Source organism: Pelophylax lessonae (assembly GCF_965119305.1).
Source record: "Pelophylax lessonae genome assembly, chromosome: 5".
Classification (NCBI taxonomy): Eukaryota; Metazoa; Chordata; class Amphibia; order Anura; family Ranidae; genus Pelophylax; species Pelophylax lessonae.
In genome coordinates this window covers 66,112,351-66,130,877 of record NC_138772.1, presented here as the reverse complement: position 1 = coordinate 66,130,877, position 18,527 = coordinate 66,112,351, and the positions used below count along the sequence as shown (strand labels likewise).

The following is an 18,527-nucleotide window of genomic DNA, read 5'->3' as shown; positions in this document are numbered from 1 at the left end:
AAGGATTTGCCCCCTTAATGACCAGGCCATTTTTTGTGATTCTGCATTGTGTTACTTTAATGGAAAATTGCACGGTTGTGCCACATTGTACCGAAATAAAATTGATGTCCTTTTTTCCTCACATATAGAGCTTCTTTTGGTGGTATTTGATCACCTGTGCGATTTTTATTTTTTGTGCTATAAACAAAAAAAGAGTGACAATTCTGAAAAAATAAAAACAATACTTTTCACATTCTGCTAACATAACATTCCCAAAAAACAAAAACAAAAAAAAAAAATCCGATTTTTTTCATCCTTTTAGGCCAATTTGTATTCTGCTACTTGGTAAAAAAAATAAAAATCGCAATAAGCGTATTTTGATTGGTTTACGCAAAAGTTATTGCGTCTACAAACTAGAGGAAATATTTATGTCATTTTTATTTATTTATTTTACTAGTAATGGTGGCAATCTGCGATTTTTAGCGGGACTGCGACATTGCGGCGGACAGATCGGACCCCTAACTGACATTTTTGACACGTTTGGGGGGACCAGTGACATTACTACAGTAATCAGTGCTAAAAATATGCACTGTTATTGTAATAATGACACTGGCAGGGAAGGGGTGAACCTAGTTGGTGATCAAAGGGTTAAATGTGAGCCTAGGGGAGCGTTTACTAACTGTGGGGGGTAGGACTTGTGAAATGATCATAGAGACCTGTGATTCTATATAGAAGGATCACAGGCCCTCTGTGATAATTTCAGAGAGAACAGTCAGCTGTGTTTACAACAGCTGACCCTCCTTCTCTCTTGGCGGAGAACGATCGCGGATGCCCGGCGGAAATCGCAGCTGCCGGCCCCGTGCATCGGTATACCCGCTGCCTAGTGGGGGCGGGAGCACTCGCTGGCCCCCTTGTACCAAGCGCCCGACCGGCGTAAGGCTACATCGGTTCGCGCAGGAGGGCCAGCCTGCCGCAGTAAATGTGCGGCGGACTGTCCGGAAGCTGTTAAAGGAGTTGTAAAGGCAGAAGATTTTTTATCTTAATGCATTCTATGCATTAAGATAAGAAGCCTTCTGTGTGTAGCAGCCTCCCAAGCACCACCTAATACTTACCTGTGCCCCATCTCTGTCCAGCGATGTCCACGAGTCCCTCGGCCATCTGGGACTCTCCCTCCTTATTGGCTGAGACAGAGCCACAGTGCCATTGGCTCCCACGGCTGTCAATCAAAGTCAGTTATCCAATCAGGAGAGAGAGGGGCCGAACGGCAACTCTTTGTCTGAATGGACAAGCTGCTTGCTGTGGGGGGGGGGGGGGGGGCTCAAAAGGAGGGAGGGGCCAGGAGCACCAAAGAGGGACCTGAGAAGAGGAGGATCCGGGCTGCTCTGTGCAAAACCAACTGCACAGAGCAGGTAAGTATAACATGTTTATTATTTTAAAAAAAAGCACTTCACAATCACTTTAAACATTGTACAAATGACTTTTATTCTTTTTATTTTCTTTCATGTATAGTGGTGGTGATGGGGAGGGGTGCCATACTAAACTTTTGTTCAGGCTTCTATAATACCTTATGCGACCCCCATAGCCCTGTTCCTGCGAATGAGGATGTCGCTATGCAAATCAATAATATTTACTGTCTCTTTTCTTTTTAGGATGGAAATATTGCTCCATTCAATAGCACGTCTCATCAAGTATTTGTTAAATTTCATGCAGACTATGTCACACTGCCGTCAAATTTTAGAGTAATTTGGAGCTCTTGAGTCAAAGATTTTTACAATCCACAATTCAAGACAGTTATCTGAAAATCCTGCGCAGAAAACACTCTACATCAGAGTTCATGTAATTGTATATATGTGTGCCTACAGATACATTTATATTTTAAAATAAAGATTATATCACAAAATAAAATTAAGGCTGAAGTTTAATTATCTATTTTGCCTTCCCCACTTCCTTCCTCCCCTTCATCAACATGCTTTTGAAATGTTTAAGTAGAACCTTTCTATTTTCATGTCTTTTTATATCGAAGAACTTTATTGAACATTGTGCACAAACAGTACAGATTCCAGAGCAGAAGTATAATCAAGTCACATATCTCTCAAGGTTACAATCATGCTTAAATACTACCCATTTCATTAATACATTTACCCATGATGCCACCAAGACTAATAAGCAGCAACTCAAACAATCAGTGTGTACAGTGGATATATACATCTCCTCGAGACTTAGTCATGGCGGAAGGAGAGAGCCATATCATCTCACACCTTCCCAGCCATTAACCTGTCCAGGACCAAGTCTACCGGCGCCAAACCTTTCAAATTTACTTGGGTTACCCCTGTGTTGAAAGATGTATCTCTCCAGTCTTAAAGTGTCTCCCATTTGGGCTACCCATTGGGCTACCCATTCCTTGACATTAGGGGGGTCAGAAGATATTCAGTGTCGCAGTATCAGTTTTGGGGCTTTAAACAGAACCCTGGCTATAGCCTGTTTAGTAATATCAGGCACAGGTACCTCATCCAAGATACCCAGCAGGCACAGTTTGGGGTCCTCAGACAGCTGAGCCCCAAATGCCCCAGACAAGGTATTAATAACCCCCTTCCAGTAGATATGAAGTTTAGGGCATCTCCACATAAGATGTATCAGGTCTCCATGGTCTCTATGACACCTTGTACAGACAGGGGTGTCTTTCCTGCCCATATGGTGTAGCCTAGCAGGTGTGTAGTGAGTTCTATGCAAGATATAGAGCTATGAGATGATAATTTGGTAATGATTAAGCACAAGATGTATGTGTGAAACGCGTCTATGAGACTTCATGTTGGTGTCTTTGGTGTCATCACTTGCAACATTTTGGAATTAAAGGTATTTGAAACTTATTGGAATCCCTGGATGTGCGGCTACTTCTTTTTCTACAAGTGTTCCCACGGAGGCGAGCCGGGGCCAGCACTCTATGGGATATTCTATCTCCTGGCAATTACTACACACTATACACCTGGAGCAGCGTTTTCCTTTCTTCAGTAGAGCTATGAGATGCGTTGAGCAACATTCAAGAAACACAGCTGGACCGCCTGAAGTCCTTCCTCCCATTGCTCTTTCTCAAACGCCCCTATGACTCTCTCCCACCCAGCAGATACACTCAGTGGGTGGTCCTCCAGGAAGGAGTTCAATAAAAGAGAATAGTAGTGTGATATAAATCCCTTATAAGTGCCCACTTCTGCCATAGAATTAAACACCGGGGTAGGTGACTGGGTCCACGGGTCCTCTCCCTCTTGGGCCTGCACTGCATGGCGAAGTTGCATATATGTAATAGAACTTCATGGATACCAGGATGAGGAACGTTTCCCTTAGGTTCATCAAAAGGGTGAAGCCCCCCGTCTCTAAAAACATGACACAAGTGTGTAACACCATATGTTCACCACTTGCCATCATAGAGTAACTTAAAAAAAAAATCTCAATAAGCGAATATTTATGGGTTTGCGCAAAAGTTATAGCGTCTAAAAACTACGGTGCATATACTGGAATTTACGCAGCTTTTATTTCTGACTTGAAGTGCTAAAATGGCAGGGCAGTACAAACCTCCTCCCCCCCCCCTTCCCCCAAATGACCCCTTTTTGGAAAGTAGACACCCCAAGGAATTTGTTGAGAGGCATGTTGAGCCCATTAAATATTTCATTTTTTTGTCACAGGTTTTTGAAAAGTGACGGAAAAAAAAACTTACACAAAGTTGTCACTAAATGATATATTGCATCAGAGGCGTAACAAGAACCTTCAGGGCCCTGGTGCAAGAAACCATGAAGGGCCCCCCCCCCCCCCGGACCTCTGGCCGGGGCCCTTACCTTCAAGCCTGAGGCTCTTCACACTGATCCTGGGGCCCTTTACTCTCGTTTCGGGGCCCTTTATTACGGTCCCGCAGCGAGACCCTTTCACAAGTTCTGCAGTGGGCCCCCTTCCTGCCATCTTGGGGCCTCCACACAGTGGTGGAATGCCAGGGCCTGGTAGTAAGTGTGACCTTTGCGATCATTGAAATTCACCCACTGGTGTCAGCAGTTTTTATTTTTTGGTATTTTAATTGTATTATTTTTTTTTATCATTTTATTTTATTTTTTTACAATGTTACTATGACTCTGTCCATTCAGAAAAGGAAGGAGCTGGTAAATTACATATTTACCGACCCCTTTCTGGTTCTCAATTGTGACACATCCCCTGCAGCAGCCGGCAGGAGAGGGAAGGAGGGGGGAGCAAACAGGGCCCAGAGACAACAGAACACAAGTGAACTGGATAGGAGGGGTGGCGGGGGCCGCATACAGAGGAACCAATCTCCTCCATTTTCCTCCTGCAGCTACAGGAGGAAAAAGGAGGACAGTGATTTCTCTACATGCCGCCCCTCCTATCCAGGTTACAGGGGATCCACACAGGCCCCCCGGAGCATGGGGCCCGGTTGCAATTGCAACCCCTGTAGTTACGCCCCTGTATTGCATAAACATGCCATGGCTATATGTGAAATGACAACCTAAAATACATTCGGCTACTTCTCCTGAGTAAACTGTTGATTTCACTCCTCACTACCTATCACAGTTTCGGAGGCCATGAAACGCCAAGACAGCATAATACCCCACCAAATTACCCTTTTTCAGAAACTAGACACCCTAAGCTATTTGCTGAGAGCCATGCTAAGTCCATGGAATATTTTATATTTTGCTACACGAATCGGGAAAATGTATTATTTTTTTTTTTCTACACAAAGTTGTCACTAAATGATATATTGCTCACACATGCCATGGCTATATGTGAGATTACACCCCAAAATACATTCGGCTGCTTCTCCTGAGTATGGGAATACCACATGTGTGAGACTTTTTGGTAGTCTAGCTGTTTACAGAACCCCGAAAACCAATCACTGCCTTCAGGCCTTCTAAGGGTATAAATTGTTGATTTCACTCCTCACTACCTGTCACAGTTTCGGAGGCCATGAAATGCCAAGACAGCACAAAACCTCCCCAAATTACCCCTTTTTGGAGAGTAGACACCCTAAGCTAATTGCTGAGAGGCATGTTGAGTGTTTTGCATATGTTGAGAAGAAATCTCTGCCAAGATAAGTGTTAAAATAAATATGGCGAAGCATAGGGGAGATCTGCCCTCTGTCCACCCCATCCACTATGCTTTGCCATATATGCTCTTTTTAACTGCGTTGGCGAAATTACCTCCTACAGCGCTACAATCATTGATTACGTATATGGTGAGAGCAAACGCTGTTGCTGTCATAATAAACAAATCAGTGCTAGGTCTAGTGATACCGAGCGTACAATGTCATTTCCGGCCGGTGGAACGCATGCCGGATAACCACCGGAACCACCGAGCCGCACACATAGGAGGAACTTTTTATACCTTTATGTAATTGGATATTTTATTTACAAATACGTTTTGCATAAGTGCTGTCACCATGGAGTATCCTCTTTTTTATTTGGTACACGGGGAGCATTAAACCAACTCTTGCCAGGACGTTGCATCGTATATTTCCCTTGAAGCCCAGACGTGACCAGGAGCTATTCTTATTATATACACAGGCTTATTTCCTAAGTCTTTCCGGTGAGTGGGGACGCCAAAGGGGAGCACAGTCAGCACATGTGGAGCACTTTAAGGACCATAAACAACACTAAGAGCACTTTGATGGACTGATTATGTTTTATTTTTAATTGCACTATTGTATTTGCATATGATATTAATTACAGTGGCATTGCACTGAGTCAGCTCATTTGCATACTATTGGCACAATAGCACTTTTTTGCAGCTTATCATTTATTTATTTACATGTGGACATTTTTACAGCCGCGCTGACACTATTTGATTTGTATGATTTAAAGGCACAGTTACCTTTTTATTAGCAGCAGCACATAAACTAACATACTTTGATTTTACACATATTAACACTAATCCAAAAGCGCGAGGCCCTTTGTTTAATATCACCCAAGATTTTATCTTTTCCTCAGCTGCTATGGAGATTTTTGATTTTATAACCAATAGGAAACTACCACCACCATGCTTCACTGATGAGGTGTTATGCTTTGGATCATGAGCAGTTCCTTTCCTTCTCCATACTCTTCTCTTCCCATCAATCTGGTACAAGTTGATCTTGGTCTCATCTGTCCATGGGATGTTGTTCCAGAACTGTGAAGGCTTTTTTGGCAAACTCTAATCTGGCCTTCCTGTTTTTGAGGCTCACCAATGGTTTACATCTTGTGCTGAACCCCCTGTATTCACTCTGGTGAAGTCTTCTCTTGATTGTTGACTTTGACACACATACACCTACCTCCTGGAGAGTGTTCTTGATCTGGCCAACTGTTGTGAAGGGTGTTTTCTTCACCAGGGAAATAATTATTCGGTCATCCACCACAGTTGTTTCCCGTGGTCTTCCGGATCTTTTGGTGTTGCTGAGCTCACCGGTGCGTTCTTTCTTTTTAAGGATGTTCCAAACAGTTGATTTGGTCACACCTAATGTTTTTGCTATCTCTCTGATGGGTTTGTTTTGTTTTTTCAGCCTAATGATGGCTTGCTTCACTGATAGTGACAGCTCTTTGTATCTCATATTAAGAGTTGACAGCAACATATTCCAAATGCAAATAGCACACTTGAAATGAACTCTGGACCTTTTATCTGCTCCTTGTTAATGGGATAATGAGGGAATAACACACACCTGGCCATGGAACAGCTGAGCAGCCAATCGTCCGATTACTTTTGGTACCTTAAAAAGTGGAAGGCACATATACAAACTGTTGTAATTCCTACACCTTTCACCTGATTTGGATGTAAATACCCTCAAATTAAAGCTGAAAGTCTGCAGTTAAAGCATATATTGTTTGTTTTATTTCAAATCCATTGTGGTGGTGTATAGAGCCAAAAAGACTAGAATTGTATCGATGTCCCAATATTTATGGACCTGACTGTAGTTCTGATCAGATCAAAGATATCGATCCGTTCAGACACTATACTAGTAATGGAGGTGTATAGTGTGTGTGTGTCACTGGAAATCATCGGGTTAAAATGTATTACTAAATATGTGGCGGGCAATATGACGCTGTCATGGATTGACACTAACTAACGTTAACACTAACTGATGTCACCTGTGACACTAATACAGTGATCAGAAAAAAAGATCACTATAATAGTGACACTGTGAGAGAGCAATGAAGGGGTTAACTGGGGGTGATCAGGGGGTTAAATCTTTATTAGGTGATATATGGCAGGAACCCTAAATCTATCTGGGACTACCACTAACTGCCTATCACAGTAACTGAAGTCACAAGTGACACTATACTGTAATTAGTGTACACTGTGAAAGAATTAACAGGGGTTGATCAGGGGGTTAAATATTTATTGGGGGATATATGGCGGGGACCCTAAACCTATCTGGGACTACCATTAACTGCCTATCACAGTAACTGAAGTCACAAGTGACACTATACTGTAATTAGTGTACACTGTGAAAGAATTAACAGGGGTTGATCAGGGGGTTAAATATTTATTGGGGGATATATGGCGGGGACCCTAAACCTATCTGGGACTACCACTAACTGCCTCCTTGCACTAACTGATATCACAAGTGACACTAATACAGTGATCAGTAAATTTTATCTGTATACTATATAGTGTACACTGTGACGGGGAGTGAAAGGCTTAATTAGGGGGTGATCAGGGGGTTAAAAGTGCGCCTATGTGTACTGGTGTCAGTGTGCTGATTGTGTACTCACGATAAATGTTATCTTCTCTCACACTGGAACCGAAAATAACTCCAGGAGAGGAGATGACATCATATCCTGTGCCTTTGTTTACATTACATGGGCACAGGATGTTCTGCCATTGGTCAGAACCGATAAACAGGTCCAGGCCAAAATCATTGGCGCAGCCGAGCCAGCCTGCCGCAATATATTTGTGGCGGGCGGTCTGCAACTGGTTAAAGAATATATTACATCAACATTTCATATTCTTTATATGTGTCTGTTGTACCTTATACCTTATATGTGTTTAAAAAAAAGTATCCTGTTCTCTTTGTATTGCTTCCTTTGTGTGCTTTACCTAGTGATCCTGCCAGCCCCCTGCTTTCCTATTTCAAACTAACCACAATAGGCATGGGAGCACATCCATCCCAGTATGGTCAGTTTTCTGGCTGTGGTGGGAGAAAAGCCAGCCTGTCCTACAATTGACAAACTTGTGCTGACCTATTCCCTTGAGAAGATCAGTGTGCTGCTGTTTTGCCACCCCCACCTCTCCAAGCTCTTTATGCAGCTGAGAACAGATTATGTCATCAAAAAATAAAATAAAAAAGGGTATTTATAATTTTTTTTTATGTATATACACAAACATTTGCCTTTTTATTATTTTAAACTGAATAAATTGTTTGACCAGGGCATCAAATTGCAATTTTTGACAACAAAGCCAATTCTTGCTTGTATCAAAAGTACCTCTATAGGGTTACGCTGTGAAGGCACCACCAACACCCAAAAGCCTCATTTTTCTGCACCTGTTACTTCTGACCAAAGTCTGAGAAAGAAACATCAGACTTTATCTAAAAAAAAATTGTTAGGGCCCTTTCACACGGGCGCTCCGTATGTCCGCAAATCATCCTATTTTTTTGCGGATGATTTGCGGACATAATGTAAGTCTATGGCATTGCGGATGTCAGCGGAATACCATCTGCTGACATCCGATTTTCCTCCTGTCAGTTCTGTTCCGTTTTTTGGAACTGAAAAAATCCTATTTTTGTTCCGTTGAAAAAACGGAAAGGAAGGAAAATCGGATGTCAGCGGTGTCATCCGCTGACATCCGCAATCCCCATAGACTTACATTAGGTCCTCATATCATCCGCAAACGGATGGGATGATATGCGGACCTACGGAGCGGATGACAGAAATGTCATCCGCTCCGTGAAAAAAAAAAAAAAAAAGTCCCGCAGCGGACCTTTCACACGGAAAGCCCGTGTGAAAGAGCCCTTAATCTTGGTCTGCACTAAATTGTGGTCTTATCGTACAGATTGGATCCCCAAGCCATTATTTACTAAATAAAGAAAGCCTGCAGGAAAAAACTAATTAAATGTATTTTTTTTTTTTTATATTTAAAGAGGTTGTAAACCCTAGGAAAACATAAAAAAAAAACAAAAAAACATGTAGACCAAAGGCATAATGAACAAGTATTCTTTGCACAGGCGGCCGTTCCTTCAGAGCGCATGCGCCATTGACATCATTGGCGGCGTATATAGTAAATATCTCCTAAACAGTGCAGGTTTAGGAGTTATTTACAGTACCTATAGGTAAGCCATATTATAGATTTACCTATAGGTACAAACAAACCAGGAAAGTTTACTTCCTCTTTAAAGGAATTTTTTATTTGTATTGTTTCATCAATAAAAAAAACTGCTCCTTTAACCATTTAAGGACCGGACGGTTTTACCCCTCTTAAGCACTGCGCAAACTGTTGGCTCTATATAAATCCTGTATGATAATAATAATAATTAAAGACCAGGCCATGTTTTGCGATTCGGCACTGCGTTATTTTAACTGACAATTGCGTGGTCATGCGATGCTGTACCCAAATAAAATGTATGTCCTTTTTTTCCCACAAATAAAGCTTTCTTTAGGTGGTGGGAGGGGGGGGGGGGGAAGTACTGCGCTTCAAGGGTGGTAATTGCGACTTATAATCTCAGGGTATAACCCCCTATTCAAAAACTCATAAATATTCAATAATTGTTCAATAATGAATATGTCCACTATTGGATCTTAAAGAGGTTGTAAACTCGCATTTTTTTTTCTTTCACCCTGCAAGAGAAAGACATAATGAGCTAGTATGCATCGCATACTAGCTCATTATGAAATACTTACCTTAGAACGAGCCCCCGCCGTGCCGCTCACTCACCTCTATGACGGGCGACATGTCCAGTCGCCCGTCTTCCGGGATCGCGGCATCCGGCCATCTGATTGGCCGGAGCCGCGGTGACGTCACTCCCACGCACGTGCGCGAGAGCCGACAGTCACGGCACGGGACTCTGAAGGAACGGCACGAGCGGCCGTTCCTTCAGAGCACATGCGCCAGTGACGTCACTGGCTGCATGTACGGTAAATATCTCCTAAACAGTACATGTTTAGGAGATATTTACAGTACCTATAGGTAAGCCTTATCATAGGCTTACCTATAGGTACAAGTTGTAGAGGAGGGTTTACTTCCTCTTTAAATATACGAAAAATCAATAAATGATAAATATGTGCACTATTAGATCTTAACTGTAAATAAATATGACAATCGCTGATGTGCAATTAAAAGGTAAAACAATAATTAATAGAATAAATAAATGTGCATCGTGATTAATGTGTGACAAATCATGTATCTAAATAAATATAAAGTACATTGGTATCACCTATAAATAAGTATAAAGTGCATAAATCTATATATAAATATAAATTGCATAGAACTCAGTACATTGTAGGATTGTGCAATAATCCCACAATGGTATACATTAATCCTAGTGCAAGTGCTGGTGTTGATTCTTCCAGGTGCAAGTGCCTATAATTCACAAAATAACTTAAATTGTTCTTATTCCAATTTATTCTACAAATTATTAAGACAAAACTAATCAATATTAAACAAAGGTGCTTCTGTGTCCAGATATGGAAAAGTGACAATGTCCCAGTTTTCCACTTCAGTGGATTATAATAGATCTCTTCCACCTCTAAACCTTATGAATAAAAGTGCTGTTCAGTGACAGCCAATTTTAAGTGTGCTAACCGCTCACCTTAATGCTGCAAATAATGCGCCTCTGTTATCATTGCCAGACCATTTTTCAACTCCTGTCTTAGCTTGGTTGTATTTTCAGCTTATTGCGGGGCTTCGAGTGCTCTTTCACCTCCCTGGGGTACCAAAGATCTTTGTACACCGTTATCTCTTTTCTTCTGCCTCGTATCTCAAAATAATGGGGCCATCATGGTGTAGTATTTAAAACATTTTATTAATTAAAAAACATAGTAACTTAAATTTAAGATAACTTTTTTCTGCCTGTTTGTGTGCCGCAGTGCCGCAGGACTCGCGACTGTGTCCCGTAACGTCACTTCCAGTAGTGTGCTTCCGTGTACACCCTACGCGTTACGTCACCATACCACATGACTTCTTCAGGGTCCATTGTATAACTATTGTCTAACTAAACTGTTTGAGGTACCAGTTACTGTATGAGTAGCATCAGGGGTAGAATTGTATATAACGTTCCCACGACAGCGCCAGAATCATTTCAGTAAAATAGTTTCTTTTAGTGGTGTTTGACCACCTCTGTGGTATATATATATATATATATATATATATATATATATATATATATATAATTTTTTGGGGGGTTCCAAGGCAATTTTCTAGCAAAAAAAAATACAGATTTTTACTTGTAAACAAAAAGTGCCATTGCATTTTTTCCAAAAACATTGCGTTTGCAAGACCACTGCACAGATATCATGTGGCATAAAAAAATTGCCAGGATTGCCATTTTATTCCCTAGGGTCTCTGCTAACAAAAAAAAAAAAAAAAAAACGTTTAACGTTTGGGGGTTAATTTATTTCTAGCAAAAAAAAGAAAACTATTTAAACTTGTAAACAAAAAATGCCAGGAAAAGCCTGGTGTTCAAGTGGTTAAAAAAGCAAAAAGAAAATACAGCAAAGAAAGTATCTCTCTCATCTCTGCCACGGAGTGTGCAATGTATCACCCAGCCTTCCTCTTCTCCGGTACAGCCGTTACACTGTATTCCTATTTGGCTCCTCAGATCATATAATAAACCCTTAGCCCCGCCCCATAGAGAACAGAAGAGGTTGATAGAAGAGTGATAGCATAGCGGAAGATAAACACAAGTCACAGAGAACTTCCTCCCAGCCAGCGAGTTACAATGTAGCCGCATCCTCCCCGCTCAACTCTCATTGGCTGCCTCTGCGTTCCATTGCCTCTCACTGGATACAAGTAAAAGAAAGTGATCTCATGCTGCTCGCTGATTGGTCAGAGTGGCGTGCTGTGTACCCAGCGCCGCCTGGCTCCGGAGAGTAGAGTGGAATTTGCCTTATTAGGAGAGTGAGTGATTCCACCGCCTGAGGACACTTCCTGTCTATCCGGGTGTGAGCCGCATCCCTACACCTACCTCCTTATCCTTCCACATCCCTCCTACCAGCACCGGGGACACCGAGCACTGCGGGTAAGGCGGGGGAGGACTGAGGGGGTCACACATAGAATAACACAGGAATGGATTTATTGTACTGTAAGGAGAACTCCAGGAATAGAACTTCCCAGTACAGTCAGCAGAGTTACAGATAGTTTCCTGAACTCTGCTTTATAATATTCTATTCCAGTATATATTCCTAGCTCAGCACAGTCCCTTCCATTCCTCATCCCCAAATCCCTTTTTATTTTGTGTTGCTGTAATCAGACTTCCTGTACAGGGTGACTACATTCTCTATGGTGCAATGTATGTAGGAATGTAGCCACCCTCACCCACTCACTCCGGACATGGACTGTCCACTTAAAGCGGTGTTCCAGCTGTGGAAAAAAGAATTAAAAGTCAGCAGCTACAAATACTCTACAAATACTTTACAGATACTCTACAAATACTGTATCTGCTGACTTTTTTATATTTAATATTTATATTTAGACACTTACCTCTCCAGGGAGCCTACAATGTCAGCACCCCAGCTGCCGGGTGCTGCCACCTCCGCAGGGCCGGTGCTAGACTATTTTACGCCCTAGGCGAGACCAGCTACTCGCGCCCCCCCAAAAAAAAAATAAAACAGAAAGGGAAGGGTTTAAAAACTCCTCTATGTCATATTCAGTGACCCTGATCTGATGGTTCCTCCATGTAATTCTTTCATACCCAGTGACCCCCATATTCCTCCATGTCACACCTGGGGACCCTGATGTCCCCCCTATGTCACACCCAGGGACCCTAATGTTTTCCCATGTCACATTCTGGGACCCCAATATTCCTCCACGTTGTGCTGTCATACCCACTGACCCCGATGTTCCTCCATGTCACACCCAGGGACCTCTGTGTTCCTCCATGTCGTGCTGTCATACCCAGTGATCCCAATGTTCTTCTATGCCACACCAGGGGCCCCTGATGCTCCTCCATGTCACACCTGGGGACCCTGATGTTCCTCCATGTCACACTTGGGGACCCTGATGTTCCTCCATGTCACACCTGGGGACCATGATGTTCCTCCATGTCACACTTGGGGACCCTGATGTTCCTCCATGTCACACTTGGGGACCTCAATCCCCCATGGCATACCAAGGGGTCACAATTCCTCATTCCACACGTGGTGACCCCGAACCCCTGTTACACTCGTGACCCCTATCCCCCATGTCATACCTTTATGACTCTGATTCCCCATGGCACACCTGGTGACCCCAATTCTCTTTCACACCAGGGATACTCCATGTCACACCCAGGGACCCTGATTCCCTGTTCTGGGGACACTCACTGGGCAGTATGAAGAGAGTGGCCGCACTCTGCCCTCCTTCACCATGATCCTGCTTATTCCTTATCCCAGGACGCTCCTCTCCTGGACCACAGTGCTCACCACAGCTCCAACTTGCTCCTGGTGGGGGGAGAAGCAGCAGTCGGAGAGCTCTGCACATCCTTCATCACCAACCTCCTCAAACCATTCCGGTACCTCGTCGCTTCTGCTCCAGTAAAGGTGCCGCTCTCCAGTGCCAAGCTCTGGCTCAGGTTCAGCTCTCCTCCGCTCCCTGCTTAATACCGACCCAGGGAAATGAACGGCTGCCCACCAGCTCAGTGTAGAGAGTCACGTCCTGCCCAGGGTTAAGGCCGCTCAGCTCCAGATGAAGAGGATCATTATGCAGGCAGCACTCCGGTGGGCTCCCTTCCTGCCTCTTGGGCCCCCCCCCCCCCCCAACAATGGTGGAAATCCAGGGCCTGGTAGTTCCGCCAATGCCCCAGACACCTGGCATCTTCCTCTGTCCCTTCTTCATCCACCACTGCCGCACCTCCCCTCAGCTCCCAAGGATCATTCATGATGGAGAGAGAATGCTGACTCGTGGCAGCGCCCCTAGGTGGCAATGCGCCCTAGGCAGCTGCCTAGTTTGCCTAGTGGAAGCACCGGCCCTGCACCTCCGCCATTCCCTCTAAGGGAGACCAGCAGTGAAGCCTTTCAGCTTCATAGCCAGTTCCCTACTGCACATGTGTGTTCTCATTGGCTCGACGGCAGGGGAAGGAGAAAGGGGATGGAACTTCCAAAGGACGGCGCTGTCTCCCAGAAGTGGGGAAGGGCTCCTGTCATAAACAGGTACCCGTTCCCCCCCCCCCCCCTCCCTCCTGAAAGGTGCCAAATGTGGCACCGGAGGGGGGAAGGAAGCAGATGAGCGGAAGTTCTATTTTTGGGGTGGAACTCCGCTTTAAAGACACAACCTTTTCTGGCACTATTTGTATACAAGTAAAAATCCTTTTTATTTTTGCTAGAAAATTACTTAGAACCCCCAAACATTTTTATTTATATATATATATATATATATATATATATATATATATATATATATATATATATATATACACATTTTTTAGCAGAGACCCTAGCCTAGAGAATGAAATGGTGGTCATTGCAATCCTTTTTGTCAAACTGTATTTGCGCAGTAGTCTTTCAAACACAATCTTTTAGTGTCCCTTCAGATGTCCATTTATGTGATTAAAAAAAAAAAAAAAGTTAAAAAAAAAATGTTTTAATTCAATTGGCAAAAATTAAAGTCGCACCCAAGCACATAAAATCTTCCTCTCAAAAATGTTATAAGGACTCCCACATATACAAACGTACGAACGTAAATGCACACTTTGGGGGCACTTACGCATGAAAACGTCAATTGCGATACGCATGTTCCATTTAGCGGTTCACGCCGAAATAAGAGCAAGATTTCTAGCATCAGACCTCCATAATACTAAAATGATGACCTATTAGGGGGCTTTTAAAGTGTCCCCTACATAAAATATAGGGTACTGAAGTTTGTCTCCATTTCACAGGCGCATGCAAATTTAGGGTTTCATATGTTTGGTATCAATTTACTCGGTGCAACCTCATCTTTTTATATTTGACCAAAAATTGGGTAATTCATTGCATTTGTGTGCCCTAAAATTAACGTTAGTTTTTTACTAAAATGTTGCATTTCCTTGACCTATGGGTAATACTGTGTGTCATAAAAAATTGCAACTACCACTATTTTATTCTGCTTTCATCAAATATATAATGTTTTGGGGGTTTTATGTAATTTTTAGACCAAGGGGAGCTGAAGCTTCTGGTGGTCAACTATTTTCATAATCGATTAGTTGGTCAGATGATTAGTTGGCCTGCATACAGAATGCATTATTTGTTTACAGAAGACACAGTGAAGCACACAATATAGCTCAGTACACCATCCATACATGTCAGTAAATGCCTTAGAACTTGTTAATGTGAATGTATGAGGACTCAGAGCAATGCCTCATGGGACATGTGGTCCTGAGCAAAAAGTGAGTGGTTTTAAAGGCAGAAGTTTTTTAACCTTGCTATAGGGGCACTCTATACTAGAGATGGACCGATTATCGGCAATACACCGAAATATCAAGGGCCGATATGCACTTTCCCCCGATATATCCGAATCGGCCTTTGGATTTACCGATATTGCCGTGACGTCATTGTGTATGTTGCAACGCTCCTCCCCGCACTGGGCAGCTTCTGCGGCCTTTTTAGTGTGTTTTACCCGCCACGGCCACAATGCACACAGTTGGTCGGGACAGTGAGTGATCTTCTAGTTCTATCAAAGACCAGTCACAGACACAGTGCACATGTAACACAGCCACCACGGACACCCACCACTCACAGCTGCCTGGTGCCAGCCAGCCACCCAGTCCCACACACCCACAGGCCTACCAGCCAGCCACAAGCCCTGCCTGACTGTACCTGCCAGCCACCCACTGGCCCTGGGCCTGTACTTGCCAGCCACCCACCACATGGGGTGCCAGCCAGCCACCATGGGGTGCCAGCCAGCCACCACGGGGTGCGAGCCAGCCACCCACCAAAGGGTGCCAGCCACTCATCACCACAGGGTGCCATCCAGCCATTTTGTTTAAGCCTATATTAGTGTCTTTTCAAGTTTCAATGGAGAGGGATGGAGATAGAAAAATTAAAAGTGTGGTCTGGACTATTTCTCTTCTCAATCTCTAGGAAAACAGCAGCATTGTGCAACACTTGCAAAAACAATGTAGGCATGGGATCAAAAACGGCAAAAAACAAAAATACGTCTAATCTTTGGGCCCATCTAAGAGTTCATCATATTGAATTGTATAATGCAGGACAGGAAAAACAAAATGAATCACAAGGTGAAACATCACTATCACAGGCAACAATAACAGATATGTTTCAGAAAAAAAACAGATGGCAAAAATCTGATGGAAGATCCCAACTGCTGGACAGAGTAATCACAGAGATGATGGTCACTGATAACCAGCCATTTATAATGGTGTCTGACTCTGGATTTAAGCGGTTGCTGTCCATGCTTGAGCCAAGGTACATACTGAAGAGTGACAAATTTTATCGAACTGAAATGCTGCAAAAGATTCACCAAAAGATTGTTGACAAAGTAAAGGCTATGCTGCAACCAGAGAATGCAGGCAACTCACTCTCATTCACGACTGATTGCTGGTCAGGACAAACAGAATCACTAATGAGTCTTACATGCCACTTCATTGACAGCGGATGGACAAGAAGGCATTTGGTGTTGAATACAAAAGTGATGCAAGGGTCCCACACTGGGGAGTACATTAGAGGAATGTTTCTAGGCATGCTAGAAGAATGGGGAATCACCAAAGACCGAGTGATGCTTGTGCTGCGAAACAGTGGTGCGAACATGGTTAAACTTGCTGAAGTGTCAGACCTCAGTTGCATGGCACACACCCTCCAACTTGTGGTAAATGATGGGTCTGTCAAAACAGAAAGCATTGCTTGACATTATTAGCATGCTGAAGAAGTGCGCAGGCCATTTCCACCATTCTATTCTTGCCAAGCAGCGACTGAGGTGCATTCAGAAAGACCTTGGCCTACCCAAAAACAACTTGATACAGGCTGTTCCAACATGATGGAACTCAACGCTACACATGTTACAAAGGATGCTGGAGCAGAAGCGAGCTCTCACTATATATTCTGGTGAATATGGACTTGGAGGACATTCTTGTCCTACTGCTGATCAGTGGGACATAGTAGCCAACATTATAGAGATGCTCATACCCATTGAGGAAGTGACACTAGAGGTGAGTCATTACGACTCATCTGTGTCCTCTGTCATCCCATGTGTGAGAGTGCCGAAGATGCTTCTTCAACGGGAAGGACCCAACACACATGGCATTAAAGCATGTAGGCAGGCCATGAGGGGCAGCCTTGCCAAACGGTTTGAGAAGCATGAGCAGAATAAAAATGTTGTGTTTGCATGTCTTTTGGATCCTCGATACAAGAACCATCCTTTCTCTTCTGATGATGTATTGGCCAAGTAAAAAAAATGTCTGACAGAAGAGATTCAAGTTCAACAGAAGGTGCAGGAGGTTCCTCCTGACAAAAAGAAAAGTCAAGAAGAGAAGGTTTCTGATGTGGAGCAGGATGCAGGAGAAAAATGTCCAAAAAGACAACGGACAGAAGAGAAAATTCATTGTGGTGAAATAGATTGTCATGTTCAGTGTTTTATTGGGGCCTCATGCGGAGGATTTATCAGAATCTGCAATAATGAGCCTGGATGATGAACTTCATCTCTATTTTGAAGGAACCAGTAATTGACAGAAAAAGTGATCCTTTTCAGTGGTGGAAAGAAAATGAGGCATGCTACAAAAGACTTTCTTCTCATGCTAGAAGATACCTTTCTGCTCCTCCTCCTTCGCTACCAAGTGAGCGTGTTTTTAGTGAAGTGGCAGCAATTTATGAAAAGAAAAGAAGCCGTTTAACTGGTGAACATGCTGAAATGTTATGCTTTCTGCACTATGATATTCTACTTAAAGCGGAGTTCCACCCAAAAGTGGAACTTCCGCTTTAGGTATTCTAACCCCCTGACATGCCACATTTGGCATGTCATTTTTTTGGGGGGGAGCGGGTGCCTGTCAAAACTAGGTACCCGCGGCGCCCTGAGCGGAAGTTCTCCTCTCTCCCTCCCTCCCTGCAATCTTCTGGGACATGTCAGAGGTCCCAGAAGATTGCCGGCCAATCAAGACGCGCAGCGCGACTCGCGCATGCGCAGTGGGTACCCAGTCGTGAAGCCGCAAACTGTCACAGCCGGGTGCCCACAGCAGTGATGCCGAGGGAGAGGATCGAGGCTTCGGGCGGCCGCATTGCTGGACCGTTGGACAGATGAGTGAAATGGCTGGAACTCCGCTTTAACTGTGAGTATTGATTTGAAAGTGTAGTAGTAGTAGTAGTAGTAGTGTCTGTCCACTGAGTCCACTCCATTCCACTGTCTAGCTTTTGTCTAGCTACTTTTTCTAGCAGTTTTGCACTGACTGCGCTGCAGTTAGTGCAAAACTGCTA

The 18,527-nt window shown here is 43.5% G+C and overlaps 2 protein-coding genes across 2 annotated transcripts in view; both read left to right on the top strand.

The window, feature by feature from the left end:
- CUBN (cubilin) overlaps nt 1-1,749 on the top strand; it is a 439,455-nt gene extending 437,706 nt beyond the window's left edge. The window contains exon 67 of the mRNA XM_082257511.1: nt 1,629-1,749. Within this exon, the coding sequence (XP_082113637.1) occupies nt 1,629-1,736 (108 nt within the window). The 3' untranslated portion in view covers nt 1,737-1,749. The remainder of the gene's footprint in view (nt 1-1,628) is intronic.
- A 10,252-nt stretch (nt 1,750-12,001) lies between these two features.
- Nucleotides 12,002-18,527, top strand: part of RSU1 (Ras suppressor protein 1) — a 281,415-nt gene continuing 274,889 nt past the window's right edge. The window contains exon 1 of the mRNA XM_082257310.1: nt 12,002-12,175. The gene's annotated coding sequence lies outside the window, so the exon portion shown is untranslated. The remainder of the gene's footprint in view (nt 12,176-18,527) is intronic.